The 22,113-nt window shown below is 40.6% G+C and overlaps 2 protein-coding genes across 3 annotated transcripts; one reads left to right on the forward strand and one right to left on the reverse strand.

The window, feature by feature from the left end:
* Positions 1-59: 59 nt before the first annotated feature.
* On the reverse strand, positions 60-6,158 carry grsf1 (G-rich RNA sequence binding factor 1). 2 transcript variants are annotated; one of them, XM_058374334.1, is made up of 10 exons: positions 5,773-6,157; positions 4,233-4,374; positions 3,413-3,568; positions 3,192-3,320; positions 2,974-3,112; positions 2,741-2,841; positions 1,866-1,945; positions 587-722; positions 290-340; positions 60-195 (listed from the first exon to the last, which is right to left on the reverse strand). In XM_058374334.1, the coding sequence occupies exons 1-9, from the start codon at positions 5,992-5,994 to the stop codon at positions 303-305; spliced, it is 1,143 nt and encodes a 380-aa protein (XP_058230317.1). In that variant the 5' UTR covers positions 5,995-6,157; the 3' UTR covers positions 60-195; positions 290-302. The 2 variants fall into 2 exon arrangements, with proteins under 2 accessions (XP_058230317.1, XP_058230318.1); XM_058374335.1 differs by lacking the exon at positions 3,413-3,568 and having other exon boundaries at positions 5,773-6,158.
* Positions 6,159-7,089: 931 nt separating this feature from the next.
* On the forward strand, positions 7,090-20,140 carry mob1ba (MOB kinase activator 1Ba). The gene is made up of 6 exons (XM_058374336.1): positions 7,090-7,296; positions 12,981-13,147; positions 17,155-17,248; positions 17,361-17,494; positions 18,323-18,486; positions 18,646-20,140. Exons 1-6 carry the CDS (start codon positions 7,283-7,285, stop codon positions 18,721-18,723), a joined length of 651 nt encoding a protein of 216 aa, XP_058230319.1. The 5' UTR covers positions 7,090-7,282; the 3' UTR covers positions 18,724-20,140.
* The last annotated feature ends 1,973 nt before the right edge of the window (positions 20,141-22,113 follow it).

The raw sequence follows: 22,113 nt of genomic DNA on the forward strand, positions 1-22,113 counted from the left end.
GTAAAATTGTTCCTAATTTTGCTTCTAATATATAATATTTTATTTGGTATTTACTATATTCGTCATTCTGAATAAGTACTTCTATGAAAGGAAAAACACACAACACAATGTACTCCACAACTGGGCAGGTTTAATTACAGTTTTTTTCCATATTTATTTCAAATAAATATTGCCAAAATGCTTTGTACAGATCACCTAGAGAGAAATAAAAAAAAAAATAAAAGCACTGTTATTGAGCAAAGTAGTGATTAATACTGGTTGATGAAAATGGCAGAAAAATGCAACATACCTTTTCAGTCCTTTTATGAGGAATTTAGGTACAACTCAATATATCTGTCCTCTGCATTGAAAAGAAAAATTAAATCAATTCACACTTGGAACACTAGAACATTACATTATTTGTTTTTACCACAAGTGCTGATTTAGAACATTTTTGCAAGATTAATTAAAGAGCCAGAAGATCCAAATGAATTACTGACATACACTTTATATAGGCAAGCTGTGTTGAAGGCTGATACTGACACTAGCTGATAGAATTAGAAATGCTGCATGTCTTTAAGCACATTTCAACCTTCTTAAACCTTACGTATGTACTGTCTGTCTTTGGTCATTGCTTCCATCGCATCCTGTCCCGTTGTGAAGTGAGCGGCTGCCTCGCCGCTAGGTCTCCCGTCGGGCCCGTACTCGATCAGAACCTTTGCCACCCTGATAGGGTGAAAAAACTGAGAACAAATCATAATACGTTATACACTGAAAATTGTAGATTACAAGTACAGTGTTTACAAAGGTCATTCATCAGTCGTGTTTCTGGCCCTGGAACTGTACACGCAGTTACCTGTTTATTGCATACACGTACATTGACCAGGCATAACATTATGACCACCTGCCTAATATTATTTTGGTCCCCCCTTTTGCTGGCAAAACAGTCATGCACTGTGTATTCTGACACGTTTCTATCAGAACCAGCATTAACTTCTTCAGCAGTTTGTGCAACAGTAGCTTGTCTGTTGGATCGGATCACACGGGCCAGCCTTCGCTCCCCTTGTGCATTGGCCACCCATGACCCTGTCACCGGTTCACCACTGTTCCTTCCTTGGACCACTTTTGATAGATACTGACCACTGCAGACCAGGAACACCCCACAAGAGCTGCAGTTTTGGAGATGCTCAGATCCAGACGTCTAGCCATCACAAATTAGTGCTTGTCAAACTCACTCAAATCCTTACGCTTGTCCATTTTTCCTGCTTCTGACATATATATATATATATATATATATATATATATATATATATATATATATATATATATATATATATATATATATATATATATATAAAACTAATATATCCCACTCACTAACAGGTGCCATGATGAGGAGAGATCAGTGTTATTCTCTTCACCTGCCAGTGCTCATAATGTTATGCCTGATCGGTGTAGTAGCATGTTGGGCATCAAAAAGTTGTGAAGGAATACTGAGGATGTGGTAGCTTGGTGGTTAAGGCACTGGACTACTGATCTGAAGGTTGTTCAAATCCCAGGTCTAATAAACTGCCACCGAACAAACTGCCCCTGAACAAGGCCTTTAACCCTCAGTTTCTCACTTGTATAAAAAATGAGATAAAATGTAAGTCGCTCTGGATAAAGGCGTCTGCCAAATACCGTAAATGCACCGCTATTGTTACACATTTCTCTTCTTGTGACTTCCTTTTCTATTTCATCTCAAAGACTATCTGTGGCAAAGCCCATCCATTTCATACACTGCCTATCCTACACATATACCGAAGTGCGAGATAAAAATGCTAGTAGAACTCTAAAACAAGGTAATGAGTTAATTACTTGTGTATAGTTTTAAGAAAAGTTCTCACGTTTATCACGTCTCCAGCCGTGGCTTGATATGGTAGACCCCTCATGTGTATATAATGTGTGGGAAGAGAGACATTGCTGACTGCAAAAAAAAAAAGACAAACATTTCTGAACGCTTCATAGCCACAAATGACGCATTACTACACAGATTACACACTGAATATGTAAAAGAGTATTTTGAAATATTAGTAAATATCCAGTTACAATCATCAACCACATTATTATAAAAGCAACTGTACGTCTGCTCCTTTATGCAGTTATACAATCAGCTATTCATGACAATAGATAGAATAACACAGATACAGATCAAAAAGCCTCCGATCAGGAAGGGGACAAATGTAATCTCTGTGTCTTAGTTAGTGCTAGACATCATGATTTGAGTACTTAAAATATTTCTGATATCCTGGGACTCCACAGTTTACACAGAATGGTATGAAAATAAAATTCCTCCAGAGGGCAGTGGTTCTGCAAATGGACGACTTGTTTATGAGAGAGATCAGAGGAGAATGGCTGAAGTGCTTCGAGCTGCCATGAATACAGTCTTTATAACCGTCATTGAACCTTGATGCAGGTTAGATACAACAAGCACTGCTTTAGTCACCCAAGAACAGGAATGAGGTTTAAAAACCCACATAATCGAATATGCAGCTGACAAACCTGCAGCAATTATATCATACAATCACATTAACATGGAGGTTGGAATCCATGGCATGAAGATCTGAGGCTGCTCTAAGAGCAAATTGTGTCCTACCCTGTATTAGTATAGTGCTCCTAATAAAATGGCTGATGATTGCACTGTTAAATGCGCCAAGACCATACGAGTGGCCCGATCAATACCCGAATCTTAATCATGCAGCTATTATTAAAACAAACATACTCTTTTGTGTGCGGACTGTGTTGGCTGGAGCGTCTCCTCCTTTCGTCCTGCCGTACTGCATCTGAATCTCGCTCTTCTTGCTCGGATACACCTCGATGTACCTGTTCGGGGAAACGTCAAAGGATATAGTGGTGTAATAAAGATACATTATCCTGTATTCAGATGTACAATGATTTTTCTAAGTTTAAAATGCAGGCGCATTTTAGTTTAACGTGGTGGTGTAATGATCTGACCTGTTTCCAATAACCTCTCGGTCTCTCTTCAGTGCTTCATTAGCCATCTCCTGCGTATCAAACTGCACAAACGCGTCACCTGAACTTCGACCCCAGCGGTCCATGACCAGCGTGACCCCATCCTTCACGATGCTCAGTCCTGAAAGAGTCGATTTTATCAAATGAGTCAGCTTACAATGTATAGGATTTTCTGCTAAAGTTGCATGTTAGGTTCTGACCTGAAAAAAACTGGATAATATCCTTATCCGTGCAGGTAAAGGGCAGACCTCGGATGCGAACCACTCCATCTTGGATCTCATCCGTGCCCTTCAGTATGGACTCCGCATCTTGATTGGTCACTTCATACACTGTAATAAACACCATCGCCACATGTTATGCACGAGATGCTGATACACGTTTTTACACTTTCATAACTACATTAGAAATCTGCTGCACCTGCCTTCTACATAACGGGGCCCAAGATACTGCCTGTGCATCTCCAAGGCTTTGCTGACATCCTCCTCATGCTCCAGCTCGATGAAGGCTTGTCCTGTGGGCTTTCCGTTTTTGTGATACATAAGATGGATTCCGTTCACTCCTTTGTGAATGCGACATTCTGTATCGACAGATACATTGTTGTAATTACGGGTCTCTTAAAAGGAAGCTTTTACATTGAGGTAAATCTTTTTTCTCAGGGCCCAAAATAATGGAGTTTCTGCTTTGTTGTGTCCATATTCAGCACTGAATTTCTTTGTCATATCAAGGTCCATAGTAGTGAATAATAGCTCATATAAAACTAGACACCCATGGCTTTAAGTATTTGTAGTCTTTATAAGTAGTTTTCTTTTTACCTAACCTGAAAAGGGCAAATGTTTCACACAAATGCTTCTTCAATGTTTCTTCTTATCTTCAAAGTAAATGGTGATGTTAAACCAAAACCCAAGTAAATGGTGATATAAAGCTGCTCTCTGAGATGCCACAAGTGCTTGTTCATAAGCCTCTGGAATTTGAAGCCGCTATCTTCAACCACTGAAAATCTGAACCCAACAGAGGCAAAAACATCTCGCACTGATAGCCAACAGTGTCCTGACTCATTTTATATCAGACTTGCAGCGATATAATAATTCATTTGTTTTATTCCGATTGAAAATATCTTATGAGTCGACGTCACCAGTGTACTGTTAAAGATAAATAAACAACAAGCCGCTGATGTTAAATGTACTCGTTCATCGGTCGCCTATATTCGATGGCGATTGTTATAAAACAGCAGCAGCACATACCTGAGAAGAATTTCAGCAGGTCCTCAGCACTACACGACCACGGCAGACCTTTAACCCGGACGATGAACACTTCCTTCTGTTCCTTCTCTGGAGAAAGAGAGTACTCTGGAAGAGGGGGATAATCGTCTTCTTTGTACGGTGCCTATGAGAAAGGACTACCTGTTAGTATAAACATTTGGGCTGAGAAGATCTACAAACTAGGAAATAAGCTGACCGGGTAACTAAACAATTCTCTTATATTATCATGGATATGGAGAGCAGTGGATGTGGAGATACTTTCATTTATTTATTCATTCATTCATCTAACCATTTTGTCCTGGTCAGGATCAGACTGGTTTTGGATTCCACAGCCCATTCTTGAGTACACAGGGCATGAGGTGGGAATAAAGCCTGGATGGAGCTCTAGTCCATCACATGGCACGTAGGTGCAATTTAGAACCACCAATACATCTACCAGCATGCATTTCCGAGGTAGGACACAGAGAGAGACAAAAAAAAAACAAACTCCAGAGTCAAACTACACAATTGCACCTAGTGGCACTTTTATAGAATACAAAGCATCTGTAGATCTGAAAGAGCTGGCACAAAAAATAGATTTTAAGATCCAGTCAGCTACGTCAAGGAGGTCAAGCCCCAGCGCCACTAAACTCCTACAGGTTTAGCATCTAAGCATCACTTGTCCAGTTTCCGTGAATATGTATCACTCTAGGGTGGTAGCTCAAGTGGTTAAGGCTCTAGGATGTTGGTCGGGGTTCAAGCCCCAGTACTGCCAAGCTGCCACCAATGGGCTCTTGAGCAAGGCCCCCAACCCCCCCTCATTCCAGTGGTGCCTCATCATGGTTGACCAACACTCCAAGGACGAGATACGTAAAGAAAGAATTTCACTGTGCAGTAATGTTCACCGATCAGCCATAACATTGTGATCACTGAGAGATGAGGAGATAATCAGTGTTCATCATGGCACCTGTTAGTGGGTGGGATATATTAGGCAGCAAGTGAACATTTTGCCCTCAAACTTGATGTGTTAGAAGCAGGAAAAATGGGAAAGTGTAAGGACTTGACGAAGGGCCAAATTGTGATGGCTAGACGACTGGATCAGAGCGTCTCCAAAACTGCAGCTCTTGTGGGGTGTTCCCGATCTGCAGTGGTCAGTATCTATCAAAAGTGGTCCAGGGAAGGGACAGTGGTGAACCGGCGACAGGGTCATGGGCGGCCAAGGCTTACTGATGCATGTGGGGAGCAAAGGTTGGCCCTGAAAAACATCTGGGAACAGTTAACTTAGGGGTAAATATCATCAACAGCTTCTTCCCAGACACACTATTAGTGCAAAATAATGTTATTAAGATTCTAAACATTTTGGAAAGTTCTAGCATCATGTAGCATTTAGCATCTAAGCATCACTGACCCTGGCCAAATCCTGAATATCACTGTGGATACACAGAAAGCTGCTTTACTAATATGGACACTACACTATACAGCTGTTATACAGCAGTGTATCTCTACTGAAACTTCATGACACACGTCTAAGCTAGGTTCTTACTTCTGATGAGAGAGATCTGCGTTGTGTGGCCCAGCTGAATGGAGCTTTCACGGGATTCACCGGGAAGACATAACTTTCTCTCCCCAGTCCGTATTTTACATTAGAAACAACTCGCATGCTTTGGTTTGTCTCGAGGAACTTCAACCTAACGCATGAGGAGCGACTTCCACTGAAGTGACGCACGAGCGCAGAGACAAGCGCCGTCCTTCCGTAAACAGCCATTACAGCAGCGTGGTGAGAATAACACACGGAAATTATAACAAATAATAACTGAGAAACATTTAAGAAGAAAAAAATCCGCAACTATCTAACACATGCTCTTCCGAAACAATCACGTTGACCTGCACCGGCAGAGGACACGGTGACGCGTGAAGAGTGAAGCACAGGACAATAATAATAATAATAGCACGATAATGTGTTTCAAAGTAAGAGCTCCACAGCTAAGAGAATATACACCGATCAGAGCACTGAGAGATGAAGTGAATAACACTGATTATGTCCTCATCATGGCACCCGTTAGTGGGTGGGATATATTAAAGAGAGAGTAAACATTTTGTCCTCAAAGTTGATGTGTTAGAAGCAGGAAAAATGCGCAAGCGTAAGGATTTGATGAAGGGCCAAATTGTGATGGCTAGACGACTGGATCTCCAAAACTGCAGCTCTTGTGGAGAGTTCCCATCTGCAGTGGTCAGTATCTATCAAAAGTGGTCCAAGGAAGGAACAGTGGTGAACCGGCGACAGGGTCATGGGCGGCCAAGGCTCACTGATGTACGTAGGGAGCGAAGGCTGGTCTGTGTGATCTGATCCAACAGACGAGCTACTGATGCTGAAGAAGTTAATTCTGGTTCTGATAGAAAGTTTTCAGAATACACAGTGCATGATAGGATCAGGGCTGTTTTGGCAGCAGAAGGAGGACCAACACAATATTAGGTCATAATGTTATGGCTGCTCGGTGTATATGTGAGAAATAAAGACTACTTAACTGTAGCCTCATCCAGTTGTGCATTTTCTTTTCTAAAGTGCACATCCCCTATGATCAGACATACCGGCATTACTTTTCGCCTATAAACACTTATTTTGAAAAAAAAAAAAAAAAGCTTGGACTGTTGGTAATAGTTTCCTTTTTCATCTGTTGTTCTCGGGTTCATCCACGTTTGCTAAAAGTTCTCAAGTGTCTGTATTTGTTTCATTCTTCTTCTTGACATCTTTTTTTTTTTTTTTTTATACGTACAGTATCTTTAATAAGAATCTCAATAAGCGGTGAAAGGCGCAAAGGCACCTTCCTCACCTCCTCGCGTTGCTGACACCGTAGGTTCTCGCGAGAACACAGCCGCCGACGAGACTTGGAGTAGCGAGGAGAAGTTTTGTTGCACTGAAGAGAGCGAAGTGTCGAGACCGAGTCTGCGTGTTTCTCAGCGTCACCCGGAGCTTCATCATAATATTCATCTATTCACGATTGTCTCGACGGTCATACTAGCGATCTAATAACTGGATAACCTCAGTGATAGATATGAGCTTTTTATTGTGAGTATAAAACGTTTGATGATTGGTTTTTCTACCTGTCTGTTGTGATGGTGGTGGTGGTAGCTGTGGAGCTAAGCTAAGCTAGCGACATTACTTTTAGGAAGCGCTAATGTGCTTAAATCAACCGACAGTACTATTATTCACTGTACTAAATAGCGCAGCCAATTAGCTAGTACTTAAACAAGTATATAAACTGGGTGGTGACGTAAAGAAAGGAGGAAAAAAGCAATAAACAAACAAGACCAGTGAAGTTTGCTAAAGCTAGTCACCCGGCTAATAGCTAGTTTGGTTCACCCTTGATGATGCTGAAATCATTTGTAAATTAACAAGGTAGAACGTTTAGAGAAGAAAACGTAGCTAGTGAGTGGTGAATAAATATTGCGGTAACTGTATATGGAGCGTGTAAGGGAATACTTTGTAAATGAGTCCCAATTTCTTTCGTTAAGCAATAGGGCTTCATCCCAAATGCCTGCGTACTCCCTATACACGCACTCCAAATACGGTCTGACGTAATGACGTCTACGCCCTACATAGTGAACTACACGTCAAAACATAACGCTAGTTGAGATACCTCCGGTGTCTGAATGTTGTTCTTATTGCTTGCTGGTGATGTGGCTTTAGTGGTTACGGTGTTGGACTACTGATCAGGTTAAGTTGTCACATATACGGTGAAATTCCTTCTCCTTGGGGTTTGTGGTCAGAGCACAGAGCAGGGTCAGCCATGATGCAGCACCCCTGGAGCATGGTGGATTGGGGGATTTGCTCAAGGGCCCAAAGGTGGCTGCTTGGTGGTGCTGGGGGCGATCTTCCAATCAAAGGAACCCCGATCTTCCGGTCAAAGACCCAGAGCCTTAACCACTTGAGCTACCACCGCCCTCTCAAAAGGTTGTGAGTTCGAATCCCAGGTCCACTAAGCTGCCTCTGCTGGGCCCCTGAGCAAGGCCCTGAATTGCTCAGTAAACTACACGTCAAAACGTATAGCTATATGAGATTCCACCAGTTTCTGTTATCCTTAATGCTTATATTTGCTGGTCTGGTTTTGAAGTAAAGTGAAGAAGTGCTTTATGTTGCTGTCATTTCGATTTAAATAGCATTATTGCGTCAAGTGATATCATATCTGCGAGTTATTTTGAGCTTCTCCTTTCCAGGAAAGCTAAAAGCCATATTTTAAGGAATAGACTTCTGCGTGAAATAGGGCAAGGTTTAAAGGAAAGCAGAATGAAGTCATGTGATTGTCTAAATTGAATCTGATCAGTTGGAGGGGTCATGTGCTGGTTAAAGTAGTACTTAAAGTGGAGCTCTTATGAATGCTGGATACATTTTTGAAGTTAGGAATGTCAGTGATTATAATTAGGCTTATTCTTATTTGAACTAAACTGGCTTTACTGTGTCTTTTTTTTTTTTCTTTCCAGACCAATTTTGTTGTCGTAGATAAAAATCGCTTGTCGTAGAAATATTTTAGTCAGTGGTACTGTGAGTGAAGATAAAGTTCTGACAAATGTACGGTTAAAATCTCACGGTTGTACGACTTGCTATGGTGTTCGTCTCAAGCAGGCTTTACAGTGTTCGAAAGTTGGCCCTGATTCACTGCCGCAGGCACATCATAAAGGATAATGTTTGGTCGGTGGTCTTGGATTGCCCCTTCCTGTTCCAACATGACTGCACACCAGTACACAAAGCAAGGTTCATAAAGACATGTATGAGCGAGTTTGGTGTGGAGGAACTGCACAGAATCCTGACCTCAACCTGATAGCACACCTTTGGGATGAATTAGAGTGGAGACTGCGAGCCAGGTCAAAACTGGGACGTCTGCCTTTACATACGCATGAATGTAATATGGAGTTGTCCCGCCCTTTGCAGCTATAACAGCTTCAGCTCTTCTGGGAAGGCTTTCCACCAGGTTTAGGAGTGTGTTTATGGGAATTTTTGACCATTCCACTAGAAGAGCTTTTGTGAGGTCAGGTACTGATGTTGGACAGAAGGTCTGGCTCACAGTCTCTGCTCTAATTCATCCCAAAGGTGTTCTATCAGGTTGGAGGAGGTCAGGACTCTGTGAAGTTCCTCCACACCAAACTCTCTCATCCATGTCTTTATGGACCTTGCTTTGTGCACTGGTGTGCAGTCATGTTGGAACAGGAAGGGGTCATCCCCAAACTGTTCACACAAAGTTGGGAGCATGAAATTGTCCAAAATGTCTTGGTATGGCTGAAGCATTAAGAGTTCCTTTCACTGGAACTAAGGGGCCGAGACCAACCCCTGAAAAACAACATCTGAATCCAATGATTTGGAGGGGTGTCCCAAAACTTTTGGCAGTATAGTGTCAATGTTAGTGGTGATGGCAAAATGTAAATAAAATATATAGGGTTTAAAAGAACAGCAGTTTGTTGAATTGTGACAGTGAAGGAAATACTTCTGTAATGTCTCATCACACTCTTGTCATGACGGGACATAAATGCATCCTGGAGGCTTTATACAGGAAAAAACCGTTTCTGTTTGTGTTATTTTGTGCACAAGCCTAGATTGCGCTGATTGATGGTGTAGGCAGAATGTGGTGTTTTTCTATGCGGCATGACAAGTAATAAACTTAAAGAAGTGTAAAACCAGCTTAACAGGCAGGCTGTCATGTCAGTCGACAGAGACGAATGTGAAAAGCTATTATTTTCATTTCATACATTTCTTAAAGTAATGCATGTAGATGATGATGATGATGATGATGATGATGATGATGATAAAAAAACATTAAAAAGCTAGTGTTTTAGGATTAAGGACTAAATGATGCACAGTTTGGAACAAGTTGTGACCCTGAGTGTGTGATAAGTGTTAGGTATATTATTGTTGTGCTTGTTAAAGGTCAGCAGTTTCCACCGTCACTCTATATTAGACTTTTTTCCGTCAGCCAGCTTCGGTTTCATGAAACCCACAGTTCCTCAAAATGCCCTCTCTCACGCGGTGCTGCAGTGTGTGTTACGGAAGCTCCTCGATGTAAGAAAATGTCAGTATAAGCTTTATTATCTAGGCATGTGATGTGTGCTGTAGCATCAACTGTTTAGTTTATCCCACGTAGCAGTCACTTGACCTCAGGAAATGTTGTTCGCATGAGGCTCTTCCTTAAAGAACAGCAAACCACTGTCCATTCAGATTCTGAGGGAATGACGTGAAGCTAAACTCCATTATTCTGACATTATTCATAGCTCACTATTCTCAAAGAAATGTTACAAGAATTAAAAAAAAAAGCCGAACAGCAAGTCTGACCGTATATATATAAGCATTAATAAGTAGTGTATAAATGTTCTTATGTGCATCGTAGGACACAACCAGCCGTCTTTGGATCGAGCAGTTAGTCATATAAATGTCATTTTGATCCTAATGTGTTCTGTCAGAGGAAACGTCAGGAATAAAACGCTTCATGATTCCCGTAAGTAGACTTGTTTACAGGTTTCGAGGTTATTGTGTCGAAGAATGTGGCACAGAAATACAGCTACACATCTGATCTACAGGACAGTGCAATCTGTCTTAAAGCAGGGAGTCTTTAATGCATTATAACTGCAGGTTGCATTTCAGCACTGTGTTAAAACTCGTCCCCACTGACCAACCAAACTAGTCTAAGGAAGTCCTTTCACAGTTTTAACAGCTTTTTCAAATCTATATTAGGTCAAGTGACATTTTTACGATGACCCCAAAAAGCGATCAAATGCAGATAAACCTCCCACCTTACCTTAAATTGAGTCTCTTATCATGCTTTGGGAATCATGTTAGCCCGATATGTCTTAACATTAAGTAATGAATAAACATCTTCCTGCTCAGGTTTGGAACAGCTGGTTAAAAACGCTAATTGTTAGATAGTTGTGCTACATTAAAACGTCCCACAGTTAAGTAGGTTGGGTATTTTGTTTGAGATTTCCTCCTCAGATTTTGTAGCATTCAGGTCTGCTGAAGACCAAACCGTATTTTAAGTCAGCCAAGGAGGTTTGTATTGCATAGTAATGTATTGTATAGTCAGTTTGTACTGTAAGTCATCATGAATATCGATTGATGGTAGGCAACGTCAGAATGTTCAAAATATAGGCCAGGACTTGGAGAGACGCAGGAGGTCACATTAAAGCAACACATAGGCGTTGAGAAAAACAGACACTCTGTGCTAGAAAAGTGGCCAAAGATGATTAAAAAAGCCTATAATAAATCATGTGCAGTTTTGGGTGCTGTGCATTAGCTAGGCTTCATGTTAATGTTGTTTGGTTGAGACTGAGAGGCGTATCCGGTGACAAACTAGGGAAACATCGTGACCTTCGTTTTGCAGGTTTCTACTACCTACACGTTTCTACTTCTTACTGTTTTCCATTCTACAGTGAAATGCAAGACTTCCTTTTGGTTTTGTTTTTTTCTCTCTGTATCATTCCTGTTTGTTACCTGTAACCCAGCCCCCTTAGCAGGTACGTTCACATTACGTGCAAGCGCACTGGCAGACGCACAGATGTAAATCAGGCCTAACTTGAAGCGCCTATGAAAATAACAATGGGTCAGTTGACATTGCTCCTCCGCTGAAAGGTGTTGCCTTCAAAAGCCAGGCCCAGGGGAAGGAGTATGAAAAGTGTCTAATGTTAGCAGTGTTTGGGGGGGCTGGACTTGAATGACCAGTAGAAGTCAGTACATTTACATTCACATTTACATTTACGGCTTTTAACATACGCCCTTATACAGGAGCGACCTATAGAAGTGCCTTGAAGTCGCTATTAAAAACATCCTCATAGTCGTTCGTTATTTAAAGGTGATTAGTACAACAAAGAGAGTAAACACACAAGACTAGCTATCTGGAGGATCTTAATTATACTACCTATAAAAGTCCACAGTCTTCCTGGTTTCCACTTAGTTAGACATTTATGACTATGTATATCATCTGTATTGTATGCACAAAGCTCATTTTAATACTTAGTCATGCTCAATGAGTATTGTGTGTTGTTCTGTAGACCAAAACTTGGACAGGACCAAAGTAAGTACTGACTTGGCTCGAAGTCCAGACTTCGATATTTCAGGCTCAAGCTGAGGTTTTGGCTTTCTTGTTCGTTGTTGGTTCTACTTGATATTTATATTCGAGTCGTTGCTCAAGCACATCCTTCCCTAGCTTCCTTCCTGTTGTTTGGTTCTGCACATTGAGGCTCAGACATGTGTGCGCTTGCAGGGTCCAAACATGTGAGAGCAGGGATTTATTATTTCTACAAGTATGAAACTCTAGCACTTCTGTAGTACTAATGTTTCTGTGCTGAATCTGGCTTGCATCTCCCCTCTTATTTTGACAGCAAAGTGAAGTTATTACAAATGAGAGATGGTGCATCACTTTAAACCGGTTCCCATTGAGGTCTATGTGAAGGATACTGCTATTACACTGTCTCTCGGCATCTTTTGATGCTTGAAAACCTTAAATACTTTTACTTTTTCTCTTCCTGATTTTCACCTTCTACAGAGTCAAAAAGCGTACAGTCTTTATCCTCAATCATAACAGACTAAATAATTTGATTCTGTAGGAAAGACTGATTTTTAAAGCTGTGGGCAATAAGATTTTGTGTCCTCACGTGAACACACACAAGGCTCTCAATCAGATATTGTGGCCAGGAATAACTTGCGTGTGGAATGCAGCATCTCAAGTGCTCTTTAAAAATAGTGATTTATTTTTGCTTTCTTCTGCACAGCGGTAGTCGCTCATCGAAGACGTTCAAGCCGAAGAAGAACATTCCGGAGGGCTCCCACCAGTATGAGTTGCTGAAGCATGCCGAGGCAACGCTGGGCAGCGGCAACCTGCGCATGGCTGTCATGCTCCCAGATGGAGAAGACCTCAACGAATGGGTGGCCGTGAACAGTAAGCATTGCGTGTGTTTGTGTGTGTGTTTGTGTGTGTTTGTGTGTGTTTGTGTGTGTTTGTGTGTGTTTGTGTGTGTTTGCGTGTGTTTGCGTGTGTTTGCGTGTTTGTGTTTGTGTGTGTGTGTGTGTGTGTGTGGTTCACTACAGCTTTGTTCTAGAGCTCTAATATTCATGTAGACTTCCAGCTGCAGAACACTTTATGTTTATGTAACTGTGTGGACAGAACTGTTGAATTCTCCATCATGATTAGTCATTTCCTCTATTCGTATTTTTTAGATTCATTTTCTACAACAGCAGCCATGAGCAGTTCCAGCTGCTAATCAAATCACAGGTTTATGTTAATGCTCTCAATACATTGATTCTAATAAACTGTCATTTGTATAGTAACATCCACAGCATGATGGACGTAATCTCCACATAATCTAAGCCTAATAATAGACAGATTAAAAATGTACTGTTATTGAAAACAAATCTTCTAATCATTGGTGAAGTCTGGTGACTCTCAAGGGTCAAGCACTTTTGTACAGTGAGTATATTTTCCACAATGGGAGAGTCTCTTCAGAACAGGCGATTTTGCTCATTGGGGTTTCTCAGTAACATGACAAGCTGTTGGTAAGGGAACGACCATTAATAGATGGTCAGCCATAAAAGATAACGGGAACTAAGTTGTCTCTTTGCCATTCCACAACATTACAAATAACTAACTGTTGAAAGCATTAAGATGTTAATAGTAGGAAGTTGCTGTATAAGAGGAATAAAGCACTCAGGGACATGCTGTTATATTGGTTATATCTGCTTTGTGTGTAACTTCTCCCCATTCTCCCCAACATCGGGGCAGCAGGGTGGCTTAGTGGTTAGCACTGTTGCCTCACAACAAGAAGGTCCCGGGTTTCGAACCTTTCTGTGTGGAGTTCTCCCTGTGCTTGTGCTTGACTCTGGTTTCCTCCCACAGTCCAAAAACATGTACATTAGGTTGATTGGTAATTCTAAATTGCCAGTAGGAGTGAGTGTTAGTGTGTGGTCGTCTGTCTATGTGTGGCCCTGTGATGGACCTGTCCAGGGTGTACCCCTGCCTTTTGCCCAATGTGCACTGGGATAGGCTCCAGCAGACTGATTAGAAATAAAGTGAGCCTAATTAGAAATAAAGTGGGTATAGACAATGGATGGATGTGTGCACTCCCTGCAGCTTTGGAAATTCTCTGTGCATAAAAAAAAGATCTCAGCTGACTAATCATGCCTGTCTAGTCTCAGCTGGCTAATCATGATTTGAAGACAGCTGTACAGCTACAGTAAACAATTTTCATTTTTGAACTAGACAACTTATGAGGAGCTGCCGAGCTTGAAAAATGAGAGAGCTGCATGTGCTTTAGGACAGATCACTAATCCCCAGTGCTATGCGTGTGTGCTTTAGGACAGATCACTAATCTCCAGCGCTATATGTGTGGCTTGATGAAACCTATTATAGCTATCAAGTGTGAAAAATTGAATGGGGCTTTCCCATTTCCATGTTTTTCTTAAATATATACGGTTTTAGGTATTTATATGCTTGAAACCCATTAGCCGTGTGACTCTTAGGGATGGTAGCTGGATCAGTGAGCATGAATGTTTTGTGTGTGGGTCATTGTGTCTTTAGATGCTGAAAGCCCTTCTAGAACTTGATGTTCCTCATGGTTCAATGGTCCATTCCCCCAATTCAGCTTTGACAGATACAGAACTTGACAGGATATATACTCTGATGTACACTATATGTCCAAAAGTTTGTGAACACCTGTCCATCACACCCGTATAAGCTTTTTGAACATCACATTGCAAATTTAGTCCCCTAATACAAGCACAGTATTCAGCACATGTAAATTTAATATGCTGGATCCAGTAGTCTTCCTCTCATCTATGACGCTGAAAGGATTTTCTAATAATATATTTCTAACAGCATTTTCAAAGCTGCAATCCTAGGCATGTTCCTGTAGGGATTTTTTTGATACACTGCATAATTTTAGTTGCATATACTATGCCACTTTATATCTACAGCTTTGACCTGTTTCTAGTGCAACGCACGTTTTATACAGCAATTAGACCCAAGGCATGTGCTCAGTGCTGTTGCCTCTTAGTGCAGCCTTTTATTAACAACAAAGACACGGCAGGGCAACGTGAATGACTGACTGTAAGTGATAGCCTCAGGGAAGGGTGGATTCGTGACGGCAGCTGCTTGCTTGAGATGACTAAAGTGTTTGATTTCATCTAATTACAGAAGAACAAGAAAAGATGGGTGTGGCCTCTACTCTCCAGCCCAGCTAGAGAAAATGAGACGTGCACGTCTCAAATGAGGCGAGATGGACATCGGGTACTGTCCATCTCGTCGCTGTAAGGGATACCTTTAGACTAATTTGTTTCCGTAGACTCAGTAATGTCCTCGTGGTTAGCGGTGTACTGAGCGGTTCGTTTCTAAATTAATATGTCTGACTGGTTAGAGACCAGTCTGTAGACTATGATGGTCTATAACAGCAGCTCTGACAGTAGGGGTGGCTATAAATCTTTTGACAGGTTTGTGTGTCTTTACTATTCTACTGTTTCTATAGTAACATATCATGGTCTTACTGGAGCAAAACAACTGGGCGTCTGTGACAGTGGAATTTGAAGTTGAAGAAAATAGCCACACGTCTATCAGTACATCTGAAGTCACGGAGAAAAATGCTTTGGTGTCGCAAAATATGTTTCACTCCAGCACTGTCTCAGAATCTTCATTGCAGGTGCACAAATCCTGTTCTACGAATAAGGAATTAAGAAACTTGTATGTTCACAGTTATTGCAGTGAGTATGTTGTTGATCTTTCGGCTGGTCCTACTTGTGTGAGGGGTCGCCACAGCGGACCAACTGGTCCAACTGGTCGCACAACAGCTTGGCACAAGGTTTATGCCGGATGCCCTTCCTGACACAACCCTCCCATTTTATCCGGGCTTGGGACCGGCACTGCATCCAGTAGCTGGGGTTTGGGCACTGGCTGGGAATCGAACCCTTCCGCATGGTAGGCGAGAAACCTATCACTGAGCCACCAGTGCCCTAGTTATTGCAGTGAGTATGTTGCAAAATAAATTCACACACCTGTGTCATAACATGAAGCCATCCGTGAATCAGTATGTGATTTCGTGCAACACCTTTCTAGCGCAGACACGTCAGTAACTACATATGCTTGTTTTGTTTTGTTTTTTTCAGTTCAGTGATATTTTTTAATTTTTCATCACATAGCTTTGTGAAATGTTGAGCAAAAGTGACTCGAGCATTGATTCGAGTCTGTGGTGGACAATGTCCAGAGATCTTTTTGCTCAGAGAACTTATGGCCAGACAAAAACAAAAACTCCAGGTAGTCTTGTTTTCTTGATGTTTTTATTTCTTTTTTCTGATGTCCTTAAACTCCAACACGTCTGACTATTGTCTACAACTACAAATTCCACTGTCACGGGCTCAGTTGTTTGGTTCAATCATAGTAACTGTTTGTATGGTGAATGCACCACATAATCCAAGACTAATAATACATAGAGAAAAATGGTATTTAACAAAGAGGATAATGAGCAGGAGAGCAGGATAATAATAATAATAATAATAATAATAATAATAATAATAATAATAATAATAATAATTATTATTATTATATTTTATTGTTTTATTTTTATTTTTTAAATTATTTTAATATTTATATTAATTTTTAATATTTATATTTTAATATTATTTAATTTTTTTATTTATTTAATAATTATTATAATATTAATTTTTTATTATAACAACAATATTGTAACAACAATCAATGTTTTGTTTTTTGCTCCATGTCATATCAGCTTAAGGAATTTCAAACAGAAGGTCAGCAAAGTGACAGAATAATAAAATTCATGTTTTCTCTTCTTCAATAATTAGCGGAAATTGCCCCTTTGCAGAATATATTAGGAATGTAGGTAATTGTAAATGATCAAGTTTGTGATGTTCTAAGTGCTTGACATTGTGTTTTTTCTCTAGCTGTGGACTTCTTTAACCAGATCAACATGCTGTATGGGACCATCACCGATTTCTGCACCGAAGAAAACTGCCCTCTGATGTCTGCCGGGCCGAAGTAAGACCTACCTTCTGCTTGGCAGGCTTCAAAAATAGATGTGATGATCATCGGTTTCCAACTTTACGTCTATCTTTTTGATTAAATCTATAAACTGACATTTTACCTTCAGGTATGAATACCATTGGGCTGATGGGACCAACATTAAAAAGCCAATCAAATGCTCTGCTCCAAAGTACATTGATTACCTGATGACCTGGGTTCAGGATCAGCTTGATGATGAAACACTTTTCCCTTCAAAAATAGGTGAGATCTTTTTCATTTTTTTGATTTTCAAGTTAGGAGATTTTTGTGCCTTTTACGGTAAAGTACTAGCCGAAGCATTCTTCTACTTCAGCATACTTCAAGCAAGATATACATCTCTTGAGAAATTGGACACAATGAGAGGTTGAGCTTATTTCCTTAGCAGCCATTAGCATATAAGATAGACTGCACATACCAGTACATTTGCGCAAATGCTACCGTTGTCAAAGTGAAAGTGAGACTCTCCCGGGCTCGCCCTTTCTCGAAGCAAGAGATAGCGAGGAAAGGAAATAAAGTGTGGCAGGAAGCACAACTCAAAACACAGACATCCCATGATTGTGTCTAGCTGCTATTGTAAATTGATAAACAGCAGGATGTAGGTTTCTTGGGTAGAGACACAAGGAATATGGAGGGTATTTAATTATATGCATGCTTTCTTTATATCCATCCAAGGGCAGGATGAGACAGGATGTTTTATCTGTATCCAACAGTATTTTTGTTTAGTTATCAGCTTTAGTCTTATATACCACAGTGCTTAATTGAGATTAAATGAAAGGCTTGTGAGGGAACAACTGTTTATAGCTGTTGTAAGTGATAACAGGAGCAAACTGGTTGCTTTAAAGCTTGAAACATGAGAGGGGTCAAAGTGTGGCTATCTGACAGATCGCAAGTATTGGCAAATCACTGTTGTTTTAGAGGAATACATCCACCCACCCACCAGTGATTGATTATTTCACTATAACAGCACATTTGCTGTGTTTTATTTCTAAAGCCTGAGCCTGTTATGTAACGGTACTCTAAAACTGTCGGGTTTTTGCGTCCGTATCCCAGGCGTGCCGTTCCCGAAGAACTTCATGTCTGTGGCGAAGACGATCCTGAAGCGGCTGTTCCGTGTCTACGCTCACATTTACCACCAGCACTTTGACTCAGTCATCCAACTGCAGGAGGAGGCCCATCTCAACACCTCCTTCAAACACTTCATCTTCTTCGTTCAGGTGTGTACGTCTGTCTTCTGTAAACCCCTGGAAGCATGTCGCCACTTACGTGTGGTTTCCACTTGCTCACGCTAACCTCACTGTTTTTCATCATTTTGCTCAACAAGTGTGACCAAAATTATCGTTAATAGGTCTCTCATCTGTTTTGTTCTTTTGTAGGAGTTCAACCTGATTGACAGGAAAGAGCTGGCTCCTCTTCAGGAACTGATCGAGAAGCTTACCTCTAAAGACAGATAGGCTAAATGAATCATCATTTTCCCCCTTCCCCCCCTAATTACTGTGCACAGCAGCCTGGTTTTGTTTTCTCTGTCGTTTTACAGGTTTGTGGGACTGGCTCCTGGATTAGTCTTTTATTCTCCACAGTTTTAACTTAGGCAGTGAATGCTCCTCGTGTTCCTAATGTCCGTGTGACCTTTTTCCTCTAAAAAGAAAAAGTCGATCGTATCTACGTAAGTGCCTGGCGTATGTCCACCTGCAAAATAGTAACTGTTCTGTGAAAAAAGCACCACTCGTCTCCATAGTGCTAACTTTCCCCAAAATCAAGTTTTGGGCTTTTCTTTGTAATTTACTGAATAAAGCATGTAGACACTTTGGTAAGAGATAAAGCCAGTAAATGCACCTCATTTCTGTTGATATTATTATAGCTGGAGGTTTTTTCTTTCTTTCTTTCTTTCTTTCTTTCTTTTTTTCTTAACATATATTATTTCTCCTGGTCACAAAATAGCTCTCAATCTTTTGCACTGAGCCTGCAGTCACCTGACATGACTTTTGTACCAATAGCGTAGTTAAATGAATAGTAACATAGGTAGGTGGGGCTTTCAGTTTGTAACGGGAAGGGAATAGGGTAATGATTACTATGCAATGTCCGTGTTTTATTTCTTTCTTTCTTTCCTTCGAATTTTGTTCTTTCCTTAGGCGAGGCTTGTAAACCCCAGAGCTAGTGCCAATATCTAACGCACCACAGTCTCCTTGTGTAAGTAAAATTTAAGAAGCAGAAAACCTGAGAAGAAATCGTTTTATTGGTGCGTTCATTTTCCTCACTTTATTCCTGCAAGTCGGTCAGGTTCCATGTCTGTGTAAATGTAAAATGGAGCAAAACATGGATTAAGCTTATAAGCGGAGAAGTGTAATAGCTTTACACATAAATGACAGGGTTGTGGTATCTAATGTGTAATCCTAGGGATACATTTGATTTAATATTGGTTGCTGTTTTGTTTTGTTTTTTTGTTGTGTGCACTTTGAATGATCTGCATAACGAGAGGTTTTATTCCACTACAGCTGCCTCTTCTGAAATCGCTTGTTATCGAGACACGCTGCAAACATGTTGCAAAATGAAATATCGTTTCCCAACTGCTTGATGATAAAACATCGTTCGGTTTTTAAATCTAATTCACCTCATGGATGTTAACAGGATGTTGTAATAGATATTATTGCTTGGCCTTTTTTTCTCAAGCCCTTATTTCCAAATAACATTAGCATTTCCCTTCAGCCGTTATTGAATACACTGTATGGTTTTTTGCTGAGAAACTTGTAAATAATGTACACACACATAGTATGCAGTGGAAATGAGATAAAAAAAAATGTTTAACTCGCAAAACTTTTGTGGTACAATATTGAATGCTGTTTATAGTGTAATAAAAATGTTTGACCAAGATTGTCCTGTCTTTGCTGTGTAACAGTTGATGAAACAGGTAACACGTGAGCACATGCTATAGTTAATAAAATCTAAACAGGATGTACTTCCGCTTTTGCAGGATGTACTCTGGATACAAAATCCTACCCCTGACCAGGATAACACTGTTCATAAAGATGAATGAATGAATGAATGAAAATATGTCTATTTTTATCGTAAATAACTGTCGCTTTTAAAGTACTATATAAGGAATAAAACAGGGGTGTGCTGTGAGGAAGTTTTCTTTCAACAGCATTACATTGCAATTTGCTGATCTTTACACAATCCTTTTAGCGTCAGCATTCTCTAAACACGCACACACAAATCTATCCATCCAGCCACACTATATTGCCAAAAGTTTGGGACACCCCTCCACATCATTGACTTTTTCAGGGGTTGGGCTTGGGCCCTTAGTTCCAGTGAAAGGAACTCTTAATGCTTCAGCATATCAAGACATTTTGGACAATTTCATGCTCCCAACTTTGTGGGAACAGTTTGGGGATGACCCCTTCCTGTTCCAACATGACTGCACACCAGTGCACAAAGCAAGGTCCATAAAGACATGGATGAGCGAGTTTGGTGTGGAGGAACTTGACCTCAACCTGATAGAACACCTTTGGGATGAGTTAGAGCGGAGACTGCATCTGGCTTTAACATGCACATGAATTTAATATGGAGTTGGGCCGCCCTATGGAGCCATGACAGCTTCAACTCCTGTCGGAAGGCTTTCCACAAGGTTCAGGAGTGTGTTTATGATGATATTTGATCATTCCTCTAGAAGCGCATTTGTGAGGTCAGGCACTGATGTTGGATGAGAAGTCCTGGCTCACAGTCTCCACTGTAATTCATCCCAAAGGTGTTCTATCAGGTTTGAGGTCAGGACTCTGTGAAGTTCCTCCACACCAAACTCACTCATCCATGTCTTTATGGACCTTGCTTTGTGCACTGGTCTACAGTCATGTTGGAACAGGAAGGGGTCATCCCCAAACTGTTGGCAACTTAAACAACACCTGAATTCAATGATTTGGAAGGGTGTCCTGAAACTTTCGGCATTATAGGCAATATAATCTGTCTGTCTGTTACTACATCAAAGGAATAAGATATTTCTTATCTTATTATAATTTATATAATAAAGTTGAAGTTGTAGAATTAATATGTAAAAATAATGAGTTTTTTAAATTCAGAAATATGAAAAAATATTGACCATAAGTTTATAGGTTACAAGTCAATTAATACAAGTATGAGGATGAGACAAGATATTAATGTGGAACAATTAGATAATAATTTTAAAATAATGACATAGCACTTATGTGAAATATTTATCACACCTTGTGGTTCAGGGCTTCTGTAAACCCATACTTGGAACCATTGACTTCAATGGTTGCAAGTATTTCTACCTCACAGTTCAGGTGTAATTTGTCCACCAGAGGGCGTCGCCTCACTAGATATAACTGAGACCCATAAAAACAGTCTGAATCTCGTGATGTGCTTCAGAATTAACATCACCTCCTTCCCAGCTCTTCATGAACAAGAGCAATCCAGATAAGACCAATGTACCCTTGTCTAGTGATCACTCATAGGATCAAACTCCAGATCTATTAGCATCTGTGAAGCGTTCTATTTTGTCACATATACTTTACAGCACAGTGAAATTGTTAGGAAGTGGGTGTCAGAGCACAGAGTTGGCCATGAGACAGTGTCCTTGCAGTAGAGAGGGTTAAGGGCCTTACTCTGGAGCCTGATAAAGCACTGTGGTGGTGCTGGGGCTTGAATTCCTGGCCTTCTGATCACTTTGGATGTAAATACATGGGGTGCCTATCATTTTAACCCAGCATTTAACTAATCAGCTTGTTGTTATGAAGGGAATTATGAAATGATATCTTAATTCCTAATCTAATGTCTAATTATGAAATGAATCTTTGGGTTCCTTCTTCTTACCATCTGGGAGGACTTAA

This window comes from Hemibagrus wyckioides, linkage group LG22 (assembly GCF_019097595.1).
Source record: "Hemibagrus wyckioides isolate EC202008001 linkage group LG22, SWU_Hwy_1.0, whole genome shotgun sequence".
NCBI lineage: Eukaryota > Metazoa > Chordata > Actinopteri > Siluriformes > Bagridae > Hemibagrus > Hemibagrus wyckioides.